Source organism: Lactuca sativa, chromosome 2, assembly GCF_002870075.4.
Source record: "Lactuca sativa cultivar Salinas chromosome 2, Lsat_Salinas_v11, whole genome shotgun sequence".
In the NCBI taxonomy this organism is placed as follows: Eukaryota; Viridiplantae; Streptophyta; class Magnoliopsida; order Asterales; family Asteraceae; genus Lactuca; species Lactuca sativa.
Genome location: NC_056624.2, coordinates 67,013,978 through 67,035,102, shown reverse-complemented (window position 1 = coordinate 67,035,102; position 21,125 = coordinate 67,013,978). Strand labels below are relative to the sequence as shown.

The 21,125-nt window shown below is 34.1% G+C and overlaps 2 protein-coding genes across 2 annotated transcripts; both read left to right on the top strand.

The window, feature by feature from the left end:
- The first annotated feature begins 15,659 nt into the window (after positions 1-15,659).
- LOC111875914 (putative disease resistance protein RGA3) lies at positions 15,660-16,442 on the top strand. The gene has a single exon (XM_023872441.1). The coding sequence runs from the start codon at positions 15,660-15,662 to the stop codon at positions 16,440-16,442; it is 783 nt and encodes a 260-aa protein (XP_023728209.1).
- Positions 16,443-16,451: 9 nt separating this feature from the next.
- LOC111875913 (putative disease resistance protein RGA3) lies at positions 16,452-18,074 on the top strand. Its single transcript, XM_023872440.1, has one exon. The coding sequence runs from the start codon at positions 16,452-16,454 to the stop codon at positions 18,072-18,074; it is 1,623 nt and encodes a 540-aa protein (XP_023728208.1).
- The last annotated feature ends 3,051 nt before the right edge of the window (positions 18,075-21,125 follow it).

Genomic DNA, 21,125 nt, shown 5'->3' with positions numbered 1-21,125 from the left:
GTCGATGAACACGATCACTGAGCGATCCAACATCGGTCTGCACACCCTGTTCATGAGATCCATGAACACCGCAGGTGCGTTGGTGAGTCCGAAAGGCATCACCACGAACTCGTAATGCCCATAACGAGTCTGGAATGCTGTCTTCTGGACGTCCTCCTCCCGCACCCTTACCTGATGATACCCAGACCTCAAATTGATCTTGGAGAACCAAGATGCTCCCTGCAACTGATCAAACAAATCGTTGATCCTCGGCAATGGGTAACGGTTCTTGACCGTTAGCTTATTCAGCTGACGATAATCAATGCACATCCGGAGCGAGTTATACTTCTTCTTGACAAAAAGGATAGGCGCCCCCCATGGCGAACTGATCGGCCTGATAAACCCCTTCCCCAGCAGCTCCTGAAGCTGCGAGGATAACTCCTGCATCTCCGGAGGTGCAAGGCGATAAGGCGCCTTAGCGATAGGCGCAGCTCCCAGAACCAACTCAATACTGAACTCTACCTGCCTCTCCGGAGGCACACCTGGCAATTCCTTTGGAAACACATCCGGAAACTCGCGCACTATCAGAACCTCATCAACCGACTTCGGTCTCTCTGAAACAACCCTCGCATCCATCACATATGCCACAAATCCTCTACAGCCCTGCTGTAGACTCTGTCTCACTCTGGCGGCCGAACAAAATGCTGACCCCGCACGTATACCCTCGTCGTGCACTGTAAGAACTCCCCCACTAGGGTCTCGAATCGTCACCAACTGACGCTCGCAGTCTATCACAGCTCCATATCTGCTCAACCAATCCATACCCATTATAACACACACGTCCCTTATCATAATCGGAACTATATCTATCGGGAACTCCACACCGAAGATCTTAAGGACACATCCTTGAATCACATCCGAAGCATACATTGCTCGCTCATCAGCTATGGAAACACGCAGAGGCCGACTCAACGCCTCTCGACGGATACTAATGTGCTGACTAAATGCCAAGGAAACAAATGACCGACTCGCACCCTTTGTAATCATAGGTATATCGATAAGGGATCTTTTTAGTTTTTCACACAAGGTTATCTATGGATCCTAAAATACCCCTATGGTATTTTAATTTCTTGTTTGATTCTTAACTTCTGAATATGATTATAGGATTAATGTGAGTCTTTTAGTATTCCTATTTGGAAAGTTTCAGACCTATTGCAACACCACTATCACTCCCAAGCACACGTTCATCGCATCTCGAATAAATGTAGTTGATCAGGTTACATTTATTCCAGCTTATGATTACATAACTGCCCAGGTTTGACGGTAATGCTCAACATCCGAAGACTTTTATTCTTGTTTTTCTTGTGATACTTGTGTTCGAGCGTTTAGATTCTGGATGTTCTTATACTTTGGTAAAATATGGTTATATTTTAAAGTATAATTCTTGGTCAGAGTGTTTTATCCCTATGTATATATAGGCTGTATATCTTTTATGAATTGATATACTGAGCTCACTATAAACAATGCTCTGATACCAATCTGTCACACCCCAAAACCGAAACGGCGGAAACGTTCTGGGGTGGATGACGTCTTGTCAAGTATCACAACATACGCAGTATAGTAATCAAAGTACAACAACCATTGCATTAATAGTAATAATTTTACATAGTTTACATTGCATAGAAACATCAAAGTAATACAGAAACTAATATAGATGCAGCTTGGTACTAATTGTCTTCAACAAAAGCTCCTGGGATGTACGTGTCTGTTGCTGACCTAAGAATACAAGTTATTTTGAAAGCGAGTATCAGCATTTTTATAAATGTTGGTGAGTTCATAAGTATTTAGTGTCATTTATGTAAGTAAACATTTTATTCAAAATAACTTTACGAAAAGTAGTAGTTTAGAATCTACAGTGTGTTAGCGTCCTTTCCAGAAAATCCTATATTTTCTAAATAAAAACAGTCTTCTACCAAGACGCAACAGAATTATGTTGTAAAGAGATATTTTCCATTAAACACTATCATTAGCAAAATACAATATTCGACTTTAAAGAGAGTAGGAGAATATCACTAGTAGAATACTAAGGAAAAATAACATATGCCTCAGCAAAAATACTGCTGACTAAGGCAAAAGAAATCATAGACTCCAGGAGAGTATCAAATGAAGAATATGCCTGGCTCAGTCTAACAAACAGAAACACAGACCCCAGACGGTATCAAATGCATGATACGGCTAGCAAGGTCTAAAACAAAGAAACACAGACCCCAGACAGTATCAAATGAACGATATAGCTAGCAAGGTCTAAAACAAAGAAACACAGACCCCGGATAGTATCAAATGAACGATACAGCTAGAAAGGTCTAAAACAAAGAAGACACAGACCCCAGACAGTATCAAATGAACGATACAGCTAGCAAGGTCTAAAACAAAGAAGTAATCCTAAGAGTATTGTTTCAAGAATACAATGTTAATTATCGTTACCTTAAGGCCATGAATTATAAGGTAAACATGGAGATACTCGTAACCATACTGATTGACACTAGAGTACTTGACGCCCTGCAAGCGTCGGAATAAATATGACATTTGTCACCCCTTGGCTTGGTAGGTCGTGGACTGTAGCTAGCAGTCAAGGTGCGGGATTGTCAGTCCCGTATAGATCTATACACACAATGCCCGCTCTCCCTACAGGTGACTCTGGTTACCAACTCAACGACGGGGAGATTCGTGTCTTGAAGATGCATCTCGTATTCTGAATGCTATTAGAGGCGCTAGAGAAATGATATAGAATCGTGTATGAACTGACTGCTGTGGAATTGTCGTACTAGAAAGAGTGAATAGAACCTCCTAACTATTCCTATAATAGTTACTAGTGTCTCTGATCTATGAATGATGAATGGAAGGATGCCCTTGCTACCCAAGGGAAATGAACTGACCGATGTAAACCTTTATGTCTATACGTGTATACATGATATATAATTAATGTTTAAATGACCTTCGGACGGATATCCGATACCCACCACACCACATCACAACGAGGAAAAGGAAATAGGGCGAACTAGCCTTCCTAAGTCTTTTAAACATTATTTATATCACTATACAAGTAAAGGCATTCATTTAACAAAACAGAAGTATAGAAGTATAGAAGAAAACTTGGTAAAAACCTTTTGGAAAACCTTTAAAAATAAGAATCTACGAATGTATATAGTTATGTAAATCAAGTTTTGAAAAAACCGTTTATAAACACGTTTATAATTTGATAACACAATATAAGTAAATAAAACATTTGTTTAAAACACTGCTGTAACTGGTTTAGAAGTAAAACAAACAGCACGAGAGATACTTTGAGAAAAGACTTAAACAAGTAAAAGTGTTTTGGGAAAACCATCTACAATATTATACTTGGTAAAACAACTGAAAGTGTGATAAATCCTTGTGCATGCGGGTTATTAATCACATATGATTGATATGATAACTGGCATGTTTTAACTTGTATCCCCCCATAAAATCATGTAAAAACATTTAAAAGGTTAATTTAGGGGTATGAACTCACCTGTTGTAAGTGGATCGGGTGGAGGTGTCGGTTCGGTGATCGGTGTCAAGTGAAGACTTGAACACACTTAGTGACCTCATAACATATGATGACATATGTTTTCATACAATTAGTATTTATAATACTAATTCAAACACATAAACGCATCCTAATGAGCGTAAAATACTTTGGTCATGTGCTAGGAGTGTCCCGGGTAACATCTAAGGGATTGTATGGCCTAGATAGGGAGTTTACTCTTCAAGATTAAACCCTTTATAGAGTTTACATCCCTAAGACCATATCCCTATGAGTTTACGGCCGTAAACTTATGGTGGGGGTGTTCTAGGATGTTTCAAGGTCTTATATCACTTGTGGAATTATGCTAGGCTTAAATCTAGCGCTTATGAAGGGTTTAAGGCCTCACATGTACCATTTTAGGGAGTTTACGGTCGTAAACTCTCACTTGGTCAATCCTTTCATGTATTTAGGTCTTAAATGGTAGGAAATAAAGTTCTATGCATTTTTCCAAGTCAAAAGAAGAAGTTAGGGCATCATTTGGGCACTCTTTGGGAGTTTACGGCCCATGGACCAATCCTAGGGAGGTTTACGCCCGTAAGCTCCTAATTCCATGGTTTCTTTAATGTTTAAAGCCTTTACTTCAATGTGGGTTGCTTCTAGACATCTTTCCAGGCCATAGGGGGTGTTTGAGGGCATTTCTAACACCTTTATAGGTGTTCACGGCCTATGAAGAGGGGTTTACGGTCCAAGAGTATTCTTGGGCCATAAACTCATGTTTACTCTCCAAAATGCAGGGTTTTAGTGTTCTAAACTCGAAGGTGTAAGTCCACAAGTCATATCTAAGCCCTAGGGGTAATTTAGAGGGGTTTTTGGGCTTAAAAACCCCACTTGAGGGTGTTCACGGTCCAAGAGTGGTCTTGGGCCATAAACACATGAATTGGCCCCTATTTGATGTCTTAAACACGAATTTGTATGTTAACCAGGCTACACAACAAGTTAGGATAGATTACTTAATAGTTTGAGGCTCGAAACGGACGTTTTTGGATCGAAAGCAGGTTGTAGAGAGAGAGTGGAAAGTCTCAAATGGACTCCACTCACCCTTATATAGGGGTTTGAGTTGGGGCTCAGTAGAAATCTACCCGATACTGACGTTAAATGGGGCTTTTGGTCGCACCCGATTAGATGGTCGTATTTTGACTTGGTTGAAACTAAAACTTTTCAAGGGATTAATGAGGGTGTTTCTAATTTGTTGTAACCCTTACTAAGTCATTTAAAAAGTCCCAAATTAATTAACCAGTCCAAAAGGTTAACGGACAGTTTAATAAAGCGAGGCTTATTAACGGAAGGAAAGGTTAAAAATGACGGAATAAATTTCGGGCTGTCACAGTCTGGTTGCAATGGAAGCAAACCATAAATCCTTTGGGTAAATCCCTGGCGATATGCCCCTCCTTGCCACATTTGTAGCAAGCACCCGATCGACAGGCCCCCTCATGTCCCTTGCCGCACTTCCCGCAAGTGCGGCCCTTCTGGCCTCCAATCCTCGAATCGGCGGACTTGGTCCGCTTGGCTGCCAGCTGAGACTGAGTCGGCTGCCGATCCATCCTCTAAGACTCGGCCTCCTCCCTGGCCTGAGTTTCCAACTCAATCTCCCTCTTCCGTGCATTTTCCTGGAGCTCAACAAATGTCCGGTACGTCGAGTTCGACACGAACTCACGAATGTCCCTCCTCAGAATACCCAAATATTGGCTCATCCGTGCCTGCTCAGTAGACACCTGCTCAGGGCAGAACATCGCCCTCTCATGAAACTTCCGGGTGACCACAGTAACCGAATCATTACCCGGCTTGAGGGTCAAGAACTCCTGAACCAGCTGTTCCCTCTCCACCGGGGGAACATACTCATCTCTGAACATGGTGTTGAATCTCTCCCAGGTCACCGCTGAAATCTATGCAAGAGTGAATTCTGCTGTTATGAACTTCCACCAATCCTTCTCTCCCAAGCGAAGCTGGTTCAAAGCGAACCGTACCCTCAGATGCTCCGGACATGAACATGTACAGAAGCATTCCTCAATGTCAGCAATCCATCTCATCGCAGTGATCGGATCCTACGTCCCATCAAACTCGAGTGGCTTCGTGTTGCTGAACTCCCAGAACAACAACGAGTCACCTCCCTGAGGCCTGGCAGCAGCCACAGCTGTTGTAGCTACAGCGGCTGCAGCCTCAGTCACCGCGGCGTACCGCTCATCAAAAGTCTCCAACAGTGTGGTCTTGATAGACACAAACATCTCCGGAATCTCGGCCCTGATCGCTACAGCCACCTCATCGTGGATCATCTGACGAAGCTCCTCATCACTCACACCACTCACCTCGGTTGTGTGGCGTGTCCCAACCATGATTCCTCTGAAATACAACCAAAAATTATTAGAGACTCGATCGAGCATACTCATACTCGATGACGCAACCCTACATGTCCTCCGTTGTCCAAAAGATTCTTACTTGGAATGCCCACTAATCCGGTGTCGTCAGTAGTACGGGCCCAATACTACTGACCACACCGCATCAACATTCACTCCAAGTCCTCCTCCATGGATCTTGGATTACAAGTACTCTATTCTCATGAGCTCCTAACTGCTATCTATTCACTCTCAAAGCATCTCAGCAGCAGAAATCTCCTAGGCTAAGGCATCACAAATCAGGCTACTCTAGTCCTAATATGTATACCTAGCCTAATCTAGCATGCATAATGTAACATAACATATCTCATAACACATAATGTAAGGGTACTTTTGGGAATTCACCGTTCGAGCGCTGGCTGATCGTACACACGGCTCTGCTCTGTTTCTCTCAAAACTCTTTTTTACTCTTTACAAAAATTTTACTTCATTATAAATTTTTTTTTCTCAAATCCTCAGTTTGAGATCAGATACGCCCGAAGGTGCATCCGAATCTCTCAAACCAAGGCTCTGATACCAACTTGTAACGACGTAAATTTCAAAAAAAAAATTCATTTTGTCACAACCATTTTCACATAAAATATTTTATAAAATATCCAATAATAGTTATCAAAACATATCGTATCCCAAGATCACAAAAATTAAATCCTCTTTCTAGTGTGTACGAGTCACGACGGCGCCTTTCCACGGTCCTCGCTAGTACCTGAAACACATAACACAACAATTGTAAGCATAATGCTTAGTGAGTTCCCCAAAATACCCTTACACACATACGCCTTTCCAGGCCATACTCTACACGACCTTCCGGTCCATGTGTCTCAGGGGACTTCCATCCCAATCCCAGTAGACCTTCCGGTCCTACTCGTATCGACCTTCCGGTCCATGACTCCCTGACCTTCCGGTCCACGTCATAATGCCTTCCGGCCCATATCATACATAGCATACATATCACATACATAACGCATACAAAACGTGCAATGCATAGCATACAAAACATACAACTCATAGCATACAAGACCTTCTAGTCACACATAGGTACCTTTCCAGGTACAGTATAGTGAGAAGACTCACCTCAGATATCTCGGTAAGTCTCTGTCTCGGTAGAAATGTGATCTAGCCTCCGCCTAATCACATAAAGCAAATACTCCCATAAATACAACTGTACTCAACCCTAAAAGTCAACAAGGTCAACGGTCAAACTTTGACCCGACTCGGCGAGTGCACTAGGGCGACTCGGAGAGTCTACACGTGTCCACTGACTCTCTCTTAGACCCTCTCTTGGCACGTCGAGTACTTCCGTAACTCGACGAGTTCCACCTGGCAAGAATCGCGGGGCCACCCCGACTCAACTCACCGAGTCCCAAGAACAACTCGGCGAGTTCCAACTTGAACTCAGACCCCTGACTCTCGCTGACTCACCTAGTCATTCCCCCAACTCGACAAGTCCACTCACTGAGTGATTAACGGGCAACCTTCATACTACTCGCCGAGTCTGTTCTTCGGACTCGGCGAGTTCATGCCATGGACAAATTCAAAACAACTTCTGAGGTTAGATCTGTTCCATACAATCATAGATCTAGCCTCCCCAAGCATGATAATCACATAAAGTTCGGACCTTGACACACATATAACATAGAAATGGTCCAAAATGGTGATTTAGCCCCAAAAATGACATTCCAAGCTCATGACTTCCAAAATGACTCATAAAGCTCCAAGGGTTAAGGTCTCTGGACCTCTTTGAGTCCAGATCCAAAGCACAAACTCGAGAGGGGACTAAATACTCTACATACTCTTCTTCTAAAGGGTTAAAAACCCTAACTCTATGAATCAACACCCAAAACTGGAGAAGGTCCGAAGGAATACCTTAATATGGAGCTTTTGATCTCTGAAGACACTAGATTTGCACTTCCTTCAGCCTTCTTTTGCCTTGGTCACCTTCTCCTTCAAATTTCACCAACAAATGATCAACAATGGCCTTTCTTCTCCTCACAAGCGATCTAGGACTCTCTCTGGGGTGTGGTAGCCACAATGGACGGCCATAAGGGCCTTTAAATAGGTCTCAAACCCTAGAAATTAGGGTTTCATTAAACAGCGTAGACTCGCCGAGTCCACTCATGAACTCGCCGAGTCCAGCTGTGAACTCGCATACGAATCCGCAACCATACTCAGCGAGTCTAGACGCCAACTCGCCGAGTTCCCCCACAAAACCCAAAAAAAATAAAGGAACAAAATCTCATACCTGGGAATCCGGGTGTTACACTAGATGTGTTGAGTTCAATTTCCTCCGGATTTCATCAAGTTTTTGAGTTAGAGTTCAAGGGTTTCGTGTTTATAGAGTTCTTGTGTTCGAGGTCAAGGATTTCAAGTTCATCTAATTCTTGTGCTCATCTAATTGTTTTGGGTTTTTAACATTTCTAGTAAAAAGAAGGTCTTGCCGGAAAATCAAGTTTGACCGGAGAAGATGACCGGAAAATCAATAATTGGCTGGAAAACTCATGTTTGGTTGGAAACAATGCCGGAACCGGCAAAACTCACTATTACGGTGATACCAGTATAATCTATATGTTTCAACAAGTTGAAGGGTTAATAAAACATGAAAAATAATTTAATATCCAAATGTGACCAAAAGATAACGTACATTAAGCTATCAAGTTATTATCCCGTTTATTTAATACCAAAAACTGGGATCCAATTTAATGTGCAATTAACGCACGGCAGAGGTTTTATTAGGACACCATTTACAATTATGCTGTTTTTGACTTTAATTAATTTTGTTTGCGTGATTTTAAATAATAAAACAATGCATGTACAGTAATTTTAAATAGTAAAAAAATGATATACAGTATTATTTTTAACAGAAACCAATTTATATGAGTTTTCAATAACGACAAAGAAAGTTAATAGGTGGATCAGTGGTAGCTACGCATGTTTAATAGAGGCATGCAGTATCATTTGTTGAGCTCATGGGGGCAGTTTGCAACCTTCATTCATTACATTTCTAAATGGCTAATTATATTCTCACTAGGAGTGTGTAAAAAAACCGTAAAACTGAGGCGATCCGGTTAATCCGAAACTGAAAAAACCGAAACCGAAAAAACCGACTATCTACGGGTCGGTTTCGGTTTAGATATTTCGATATCCGCGGATACCAGAACCGTCATATATATATATATATATATATATATATATATATATATATATATATATATATATATATATATATATATATATATATATATAGAGAGAGAGAGAGAGAGAGAGAGAGAGAGTTAGGTTCAAATGTTTTCACTATCTATTGTGTGCCCGTATGATTGATTCTGGACCAATTATTTTAGTTATTTTAAGAAAGTAATTAATGCATATTAAATGTTGAAGATGTAATTAATACCTATTATATCTTCAACATGTAATATGCATTAATTACTTTCTTAAAATAACTAAAATGATTGGTCCAGAATCAGTCATACATGCACACAATAGATAGTGAAAACAAAATAACCTAACCATATATATATATATATATATATATATATATATATATATATATATATATATATATATATATATATATATATATATATATATATATATATATATATATATATATAACTTTAAAAATTAATAAGAATATTTTTCCGTGTTCCATGCGCAATGAAAATTTTTTTTAATTGATTCATCGTGCTACATAAAATCCATTAGCTCAAACGGAATTAATATTTTAAAACCTTTATCACAATTTATGGTTAATTTTATTATTATAGTTATTATATAAATAATAATATATAATTTGAACTTCAACAATTATTCTGACTTGACTTACCGATAGTTTATATTTTTAATTAATGGTTTCAATTTTTTGTATTTAGCGGGTACCCGTGAACCGAACCGTGGTTACCCGTCTTTATACGGTTTGGTTCGGTTCGGTTTTTTCATAATTCGGTTCGGTTTCGGTTAGTGCATGTTAAGTACCCGCCCCGTGGTCATGGTTCATAATTTTTTTACTATCCGAGCCGAACCGTCCCGTAAACACCTCTAATTCTCACCCACCTATATCCAATACGTATGCCCCTCCTATAATTATATAACTAGACGAATGTCCGCGCGTTGCGCAAAACACATATGTAGTTGAAATATTTATAAATATATATTTTTTAAATATAAAATAACGTTGTTGTTAAATTTGATATAATAATTCGTACACTAAATTGATATAATATATTGATTATTTTAAATTATATGATAATATACACATCTATTATAATTGTATAATCTCAACCATTTGAATGACTTCTACCAGCGAGTTACTTATGAATTAAATTAAATATAATATATGGCTTAATGTTATTTATAGTTTTTGTTATTGATAATTAACTTTTTAAAATTTATTTTCTTAACGTTTTAATTTCTATCATTATAATTATTTAAAATATCAGACATTGTATTTTGATTTTAAAGGTAATAATATGATCATTTATATAGAGTTATTTTTAACTATTGTTATTGTAAGTTATTTTAAGCTATTTATTTGAAAACTTTTAACAATTATACAAATATCTTTAAGAAATATTTTAGTTAAATTGATATTATAATTTAATTTTTGCATTTAGCACTACAATTTATCATTTTTAACTATTCACAAAATATTCATTGGATTTTTTAAGCGAAACTGAAATTTATATTAAAGTTGACACTATAATGTTATATCTAAATTAACAGTTTAAGTATTTTGTCAAAACTCTTCCAAAGTCGTAGCTTTAAATTGATAATGGTTTATATACAACAACATACTAAATATAATACATTAAGTATAATATGTTAAAAGCTAACGACATAACTTTATAAGTAGAAGTAAAAATATTATTTTAATGTTGAAATTTAGTTTATTTAAGATTACACTTTAGGTTTGATATTTATCTAATCTTATTAACCAAATTATAATCATTATTATAAAGACACTATAACTTATCGCTTTTAACTATTTACAAAATATTATTTGGGTTGTTTAAGTTAAACTAAAATTTATATTTAAGTTGGTCCTGTAATTTTATATTTAAGTTTATACTTTAAATATTTATACAAATTGTTCAAAAGTTGTTGCTTTTAAATGATAATGGTTTACATCCGATAATATATTAAAACTAATAAATTAAGTGTAATATGTAAAAAGTTAAAAAAACATAACTTTATAAGGAGAATTAAAGATATTCTTTTAATATTGAAATTTAGTTTATATATGATTACACTTTAAGTTTGATATTTATTTAATTTTATTAACCAACTTATAATCATTATTATAAAGAAATTGAAAACTCATGGGAGTTTCAAATGAATGTGGTGAAAGGAAAAATGCATGAGAGTTTCAAATGAATGTGGTGAAAGAAAAAATGTTTCCTTTATAATATAGTATGATATGATGATATGATAGTATGATATGATATGATTAGGTGAATGTTCGTGCGTTGCGCAAAAGCATCTATATAGCTGAAATCTTTACAAATATATGTTTTTTTAATCTCAATCTTTTGAATGACATCTATTCGCGAGTTACTCATGAATAAAAGTAAATATAGTATATGATTTAATGTTATTTATAGTTGTTGTTATTGTTAATTAATTTTTAAAAATTTATTTGCTTACCTTTTTAATTTCTATCATTATAATTATTTAAAACATTAATTTTTTTTATTTTAAAGGTAACAATATAATTATTTATATAGAGTTATTTTTAACTATTTTTATTATAATTTATATTAAACTACTTATTTGAAAACTTTTAATGATTATAAAATATTTTTAGGAAATGTTTTAGTTAAATTGAAATTACAATTTAGTTTTTGCATTTATAACTAAAATTTATCACTTTTAACTATTCATAAAATATTATTTGGGTTTTTTAAGTGGAACTCAAATTTATATTGAAGTTGACCATGTAATGTTATATTTAACTAAAGAATTTTAGTTTTTTGTCCAAACTGTTCAAAAGTTGTAGCTTTAAACTGATAATGATTTATATACAGCAACATATTAAATCTAATAAATTAAATACAATATGTTAAAATTTAAAGACATAACTTTATAAGTAGAAGTAAAAATATTATTTAAATACTGAAATTTAGTTTATTTATGATTACATTTTCGGTTTGATATTTACTTAACCTTATTAACCAACTTATAATCATTATTAGATAGACACTACAATTTATCACTTTTAACTATTTACAAAATATTCTTTAGGTTGTTTAAGTTGAACTAAAGTTTATACAAGGTTATATTTAAATTAACAATTTAAGTATTTTATACAAATTGTTCAAAAGTTGTAGCTTTAAAATGATAATGGTTTATATACAACAACATATTAGACCTAATAAATTAAGTATAATATGTTAAAAGTTAAAAACATAACTTTATAGGTAGAAGAAAATATATTCTTTTCATATTGAAGTTGAGTTTATATATGGTTACACTTTAGGATTTATATTTATTATCTTTACAACATATTAAATCTAATAAATTAAGTATAATATGTTAAAAGTTAAAGACATAACTTTATGAGTAGAAGTAAAAATATTATTTTAATATTGAAATTTAGTTTATTTTTTTATTACACTTTAGGTTTGATACTTATTTATCCTTATTAACCAATTTATATTCATTATTAGAAAGACACTACAATTTATCACATTTAACTATTTACAATATATTCTTTGGGTTGTTTAAGCTGAAGTAAATTTTATATTTAAGTTGATCCTGTAAGGTTATATTTAAATTAACAATTTAAGTATTTTATACAAATTGATCAAAAGTTGTAGCTTTAAAATGATAATGGTTTATATACAACATATTAGACCTAATAAATTAAATATAATACGTTAAAAGTTAAAAAACAAACTTTATAAGTAAAAGAAAATATATTTTTTAATATTGAAATTTAGTTTATATATGATTACACAACCAACTTATAATAATTATTAGAAAGAAATTGAAAAGTCATGGGAGTTTCAAATTAATGTGGTGAAAGAAAAAAATGCATGGGAGTTTCAAATGATTGTGGTTCAAGAAAAAATGCAAGCTTTATAAGGATACTAGGCGAATGCCCGCGCGTTGCGCAGAAACACCTATATAGTTGAAGTCTTTACACATATATGATTTTTTGAATAGAACAATAACGTTGTTGTTAAATTTGATATAATAATTTGTATATATTAAATTAATATAATATATTTATTATTTTGAATTATATGATAATATATACATTTATTATAACTTCATAATCTCAATCGTTTGAATGACTTTTACTCGCGAGTTACACATGAATAAAATTAAATATAATATATGATTTGATGTTATTTATAGTTGTTTTTATTGTTAATTAATTTTTTAAAATTTATTTGCTTAATGTTTTAGTTTCTATCATTATAATTATTTTAAAACATCAAACATTATTTTTTTATTTTAAAGCTAACAATATAATTATTTATATAGAGTTGTTTTTAACTATTGTTATTGTAAGTTATTTTAAGCTACTTATTTGGAAACTTTTAACGATTATAAAAAGATATTTAAGAAATATTTTAGTTAAATTGAAATTACAATTTAGTTTTTGCTTTTATCAGTACAATTTATCACTTTTAACTATTTACAAATTATTCTTTAGTTTTTTTATGTGAAACTGAAATTTATATTTGAATTGACATTGTAATGCGCAGAAACACCTATATAGTTGAAGTCTTTACAAATATATATTTTTTAAAATATAACACTAACGTTGTTGTTAAATTTGATATAATAAGTCGTATATTAATTTGATATAATATATTCACTATTTTGAATTATATGGTAATATATAAATCTATTATAACGTCATAATCTCAATCGTTTGAATGACTTCTACTCGCGAGTTACACATCAATAAAATTAAATATTATATATGGTTTAATATTATTTATAGTTGTTATTTTTAACTAATTTTTTAAAATATATTTGCTTAATGTTTTAATTTCTATCATTATAATTATTTAAAACATCAAACATTATTTTTTGATTTTAAAGGTAATAATATAATCATTTATATAGAGTTATTTTTAACTATTGTTATTATAAGTTATTTTAAGCTACTTATTTGAAATTTTTTAACAATTATATAAATATATTTAGGAAATATTTTAGTTAAACTGATATTACAATTTAGTTTTTTGCATTATCACTATAATTTATCACTTTTAACTATTTACAAAATATTATTTTGTTTTTTTAGTGGAACTGAAATTTATATTTAAGTTGACACTGTAATATTATATTTAAATTAACAATTTAAGTATTTTGTCCAAACTGTTCAAAAATTATAGCTTTAAGCTAATAATGGTTTACATGCAACAACATTTTAAATCTAATAAATTAAGTATAATATGTTAAAATTTAAAGACATAACTTTATAAATAGAAGTAAAGATATTATTTTAAAATTGAAATTTAGTCTATTTATGATTACACTTTAGGTTTGATATTTATTTAGCCTTATTAACTAACTTACAATCATTATTAGAAAGACACTACAGTTTATCACTTTTAACTATTTATAAAATAATATTTAGGTTGTTTAAGTTAAATAAAATTTATATTTAAGTTGAGACTATAATGTTATATTTTAATTAATAATTTAAGTATTTTATACAAATTGTTCAAAAATTATACCTTTAAAATGATAATGGTTTACATCCAACAATATATTAAAACTAATAAACTAAGTATAATATGTTAAAAGTTAAAAAACATAATTTTATAAGTAGAATTAAAGATATTATTTTAATATTAAAATTTAGTTTATATATGAATACACTTTAGATTTGATATTTATTTAACCTAACTACCAAATTATAATTATTATTATAAAGAAATTGAAAAGTCATGAGAGTTTCAAATGAATGTGGTGAAAGGAAAAAAGAATGGGGGTTTCAAATGCATGAGATTCAAGAAAAAATACTAGCTTTATAAGTATGTATGATATGATAATGATAATGATATTTTATTCTTATTCTTGTTAAATAGATACGCTCGTCTATTCATTCCACACACACATTCCCTCGATCTTGAAAACGGCTGACGCTTTAGTCTCTCTTGCTGCCGACGCAATCCTAAAAAAAGTGGCATCGTTAGCTGCCAACGAAATCGCCCTTGTTTTGAGTTACAAAGCGAAGTTGCACACACTTGAACAATCCTTGAAAATCATTCGTGCCAAGTTACAGGATGCTGAGAATGAGAATGCTCAAAAACATGGTGTGATGGAGTGGCTGAAACAGCTAAAAGATGTGGTTGGTGAAGCTGATGACGTGTTAGATGAAGTTGACTACGATATGTTGAGGCGTGAGGTAATGAATCGAGACCGGGTGCATAGAAAGGTACCCTCTCTCCTAAGCATGAAAAAGCTTTCATTTCGTAGAGAAATTGGTCAGAAAATAAAAAAATATTAACGAAAAGTTGTCTCAAATCAATAAGCTTTTCAATGAGTTAACACTAAAAGATGAACAACCTGGTCCTGTTGTTTCAGATCGTCCATACCCCCAGACTGTCCCAAATTTAGAGAAATTCAAAATTGTTGGGAAGGAGGAGAATGAAGAGCACATTATACACCTTTTAACCGAGTCCAGAAAAGGAGAAATGCTTTAGATTGCTCCTATTGTGGGAATGGGCGGGATGGAGAAGACCACTCTGGCTAAGTCTGTCTACAATAATCCAAAAATCCAGCAACACTTTGATGTTAAAGTGTGGGTATGTGTGTCGGTTAAGGTTGATATCAAGACACTTCTAGCAAAGATCTATGAAATTCTTGCAGGACAGGCACCTAAGTCTGCTGAAATGGGCAATTTAATTAGCTCTCTTGAAGAAAAGTTGGGATCAAAAAGATATTTGCTAGTTCTGGATGATGTTTGGGACGAGGAGAGATCACATTGGGAAGAATTTAAGAGTCATATGATGATGATAAAGTCAGAAATTGGAAGTGGCGTTCTTGTCACAACCCGAAAACTTGACATTGGAACTAAGGCTATGAAAATCGATTCGTGTCTTTTGAATAGTCTTTCTGATGATCATTGTTGGTACATCTTTAAAGAGAGGTCTTTTCTAGCGGGACATTCACCACAACCTGAATTGGAGGAGATAGGACGTGATATTGTGAAAAAATGTCGTGGTTTGCCTTTGCTCGTAAAGGTAATAAGAGGCGTATTGCAGAATTACAGTGACCCAGAGAAGTGGTTGGCCTTCAAAAATAGTGACATTTGGGATCTAGAAGATGAAAGGGAGAGAGTTCAAAAGAATTTGGAACTGAGCATAGATAATCTGCCTAGACTATCTATCTCCAAGCAATGTTTTGCATACTGTTCCATCTTTGAGAAAGATACACTCATGGAAAGGGAAGAACTGATCCAACTTTGGATGGCTTTAGGGTTGGTTCAAGCAGATGATACATGAAGCAATGAGATGGAGGACGTTGGAAATGATATTTTTCAAATTCTGGTTAGCAATTCATTGTTCCAAGATGTTATAAGGGATGAGGATGGTCACATCACTCATTGTAGCATGCATGATCTGTTACATGATCTTTCATTATCTCTTTTTTACAAACAAGAAGGCTTATGTGTCGGGTGTGCAGTGAATGATGATATTTCTCGTGTCGATAAGGTTAAGCAGCTCAAGCATCTTGCTGTTTACAACAAACACAACGAGGTCATTGAATTTGAAGCCAAGGTTTCTATGTTCATTGAATGGGATATGTTGGCTAGAACTTTGCATACATTGTTTGTCAAAGAATTAAATATGATGGAATTTTCATTTCAACGACTCAAGTGCATTCGAATCCTAAAACTCCAAGGGAATACTATATGGAAGTTAGACGATTCAATCGGAGGGTTGGTGCATCTTAGGTATCTTGATTTGTCAAAGACGATGATCCATGTTCTTCCTGAATCTATTGGTAAATTATACCACTTGCAAACTCTGAGGTTGCGCTCTTTTGTCTTTAAGCAGTTTCCAGAAGCCATGAGAAATTTGATAAGCCTGAGATATTTCGTGTGTGACGTAGACATTCCAGCCAATATCTTGGGACAACTGATTTCTCTTCGAAAATTGCCAACCTTCATAGTGCTTAAAAGGAAGGGACATGGTATTGAAGTGCTGCGCTATTTGAATAACCTTAGCGGAAAGCTTCGTATTTTCGATCTAGAAAATGTGGGAAGCAAAGAGGATTCTGTTAAGGCAGAATTATCTGGAAAAAGAAAATTATACGATATTGAATTCAATTGGAGTAGCAATGGAGGTGCCAATAGAAACGACAAGGAAGTATTGGAAGGCTTGCAACCCCCTAGAGATGTGAAAATGTTGAAAATTTACAAATTTTCTAGTGATCATTTTCCAAATTGGGTAACAAAGATGGCAATCAATATTGACGGGAAATGGACTCCCCTTGACAAGCTCGTGTCAATCACATTATATGGATGTAGCAGCTGCCTCTCTCTTCCGACACTTGAGCACCTACCACATCTTCGGGAGCTGCTGTTAATGGAAATGGACAACTTGACATTTTTAAAGAGTTCCGATGTTACTGGATCAATGAAGCCTCTGTCTCCATTGTTGAGATCACTCAAACAAATACGTATGGAAAGACTAGAAAAGTGGATAGACGGAGAAACCAACAGTTCAAAAATGATATCGCCTATCCTCGAGAGTTTGGAAATCGAGAGTTGCCCAAAGATTATTCTTTTAGATGAATGCCATCCCCATCCTCTTGTGTCCTTAAGGATATGTGACTGCACAGGTCTGGAGTACATTAAGAGCATACAAGGCCTCACATCTCTCGTATCATTAGAAATTTCCTATTGCCAAAGTCTTACAGAAATAACCAATTTGCCCAACCAGTGTCATTCTTTGAAGACTTTGCAAATTAAACATTGCTACGAACTGCAGACATTGCCTTGCAAAATGTTTAATTGTTATGCCTTCTTGAATGAGTTGATACTTGGTCCGTTCTCCAAGGAGCTCGATTCTTTCCCAAGTCTCCAATGCATTGAAAAGTTAAGGAACCAGTTTCACTCATTGGAACTGTAGGGTTGTGATCACTTGGAGTTGATGCCAGAAGAAATACAACACCTCACGTCGCTGACTCGGTTATGCGTAGATAGCTTTGGAATAAAAGAACTGCCTATATGGTTAACCAAAATGTCATCTATTCGAGAAATGTGTTTCACTGTTTGCAAAGGGTTAAATAAAGACAAGGTTAAATGGAGAGCACCGTGTGAAGCAGATTTTGTCAGTTTAAATCATTCAAGGGTGTACATAAACAAGGCCGTCCTTCGGCATGTACAGGGTGTGCGACGATAGGCGTCGTTTCATTTAGGGCCTTGGATTTTCTTTAAGTACATTAATATTAGTCGTGACTTGTGACTGATTATTGTAAATTTAATGATGGATTTGTGATAATTTTGTTTTGATTAATTGTATAACATGCAAACATATATAGCATGATTACAAAGTGCAAGTCATTATTTCAGGAAGAAAAAAATAGTAACCATATGTAACCGTGATTAGATGGTTAGATTTTTCTGTACCATTATTCAACATAAACAAAAATAGCATTGTCATGAGCAAGCCAAACCACACACATACTCTGGCTTTATCTGCTAAAATAATCAACACTTCTAAACTTCAGTCTAGTGGGAGAGGAATCTACTCTGCAATACGTTTGGTAATTAAATCGATATTAATCGTGTATTTTCTTCATGGGTTGCTGCAGAATGAGGTTTACATATACTTCATCACTGGTAATTCGGTTGATTAAATTCATCACTAGAAATCAAAAGTGTAAGTTTTGAATATTAAAGTTTAAAAAAAAAAACAAGTCTTTTAAAGAATCAGATATATATACAGCCAAAGACGTCAATATACATACCTGTGTAATGGTGAAATGGTCATCTTTGTTCTGTCGAAAACATTATAAACACAAGGAATCACTTCAATCAAATTAAACTTCATAAAATAAGTAATCGTTACATACTATTAATTTTAAAAGGAATGATCCAATAGTAAAAGGTGATTCAAACTTAAAATCGGAACCAGAGAAGCTACCTCTGAAAGCACTGAACTCTCTGCAATCGATGTGAGTATTGAAGCTCGAGCTATATGTACAAGTCTACATTTTGCAAAGCCCTGCATCTTGTTCTACGAAAATGTAAAGAGGGATAAAAGGATTTATAAGTATTTAGTTGAATATCAAGGTTGAATCCAATGTGACGGGGAACTGGGGGAGACCATATGTTCGATGAAATGCCAACGCTATAAGAAATGAGTTTAATTTTTTTTTATTATTATTTTTTTTACTGATTTACCTTTTCCCTGCAAATATATATTAAACTAATCCGTTTATGGTATGGTCAGTTTTTAATCTTATAAAAAGAATATGTTTCCCTTCCAAGACATTACTAAACCAAGTTTTAACTTTGAAAGTTTAATTTTGCAAATAGCCGTGGTCCATCTTCTTTTATAAACAATCATAGACCCTTAAATATTACAAAATTTAAACAACAATGAGTTATTCACTGCAAGTAATCACCAGCCTAGCTGGGTTGTGATGCATCCTGGGTTATAGACTTCAGTGGGTGAGGCCAAGAGTTCGATTCTTGGCTGAGCACATTTGGGGGATTTTCCCTGGATTGGCGTGGGTTCGATTCTTCGTTCCCTTTGGTGGTGAGTGGTGCCCTTCTTGGTGGCCTGCTAGGCATTCCTGATTCATCGGGTCGGGTTATCCTCTATCTATTTGCCGGTCCTAAAAAAATGAGTTATTCACCAAAGTAATGATCTTTAGAGCCCACTTATCTCCCAACCACAACATTTTTCATTTTAATTAACATTAATTGTATTTATTTCCTAAGCTATCCTCATAAGCCCCATTTTATAAAATTTATTTTCTTCTTTCATCTAAAGGTCTATTACTTTTTTGTAAAATAATACAGTCTTTTCTTTTAAGATCGATGATGATTTCCAATACAAAATAAGATCATCCCTTAGCAAAACATACAAACACCAACAACATTAAAATCCAAATCCTCCAAAACGAAATCGATCGAAGAATTTATGAGGCCCAAATGTATATGAATGAAACACCACCATTATATATTGTATCAACGATGTATCCAATTTTAGCAACGAACTTTGGGTAAGCAATTGTGTAGATGAACCAAATAGCCTAAACCAAACTCAACAACAAACTTTGGTCAGCAAAATTTAGCAACAAACGTTGACCATCCTATTTTATAAGTGGTTCGTGTTTCACTGATGTAGAAACATTTTTAACTAATAAATTCTTGGAGATGAGTCAACTAGAACCAAATAAGGTGAGTCGTGGAGATGGATGGTGCAAACCAAGAACATGATTTATGATTGTAACTTTTTCACCATGAGTTTCATATTAAGAATGTCACATTTTCAAAATGGGATATAAGTTTTGGTTATTTTTAGTGAAAATATATATTTAAAATATTTAAAATAAGTAAATAATGAAGTGATAAATTAAAAACTATGTGGGTTAAATGTTGAATTATGGAACTTAAAGAACCTCTACATCATTCTTCCAACCCCCTTTCCCTCTCATTCATGATTTTAAACCCTAAAAGCTTCTCCATGAGCAACTTTCCTCCATTTTCATGTTGATTTTAATGATCTAACATTAACTTATTGAAGCCATGGTCAACTCACTTCAAATCCTAGCTTAAAAGTAGCTTCCCTTCTCCATTTCTTCTCATTTATGTCTAGGGTTTGTGTAATGATTTCAAATCAATAAATTACTTGATATGTTGGTGTTTAGTTGAGTTTTCTTCTATAATTCCATCCATATATCAACTCTCAAAAATCAACTAACTTGTAGTTATGAGATTTAAGCTACTGATAGACATTTTAAGGATTTTTTATTTTAACCCTACAGATTTGAAATATAATGGGATTTTAGGGGTTTTTCCTAACCTTAGGTTTTCAATTTTAGGATTTAGTACTAATATTATGGTTAGTACTAAATCCTAAAACTGAAAACCTAAGGTTAGGAAAACCCCCTAAAATCCCATTGTATTTGAAATCTATAGGGTTAAAATAAAAAATTCTTAAAATGTC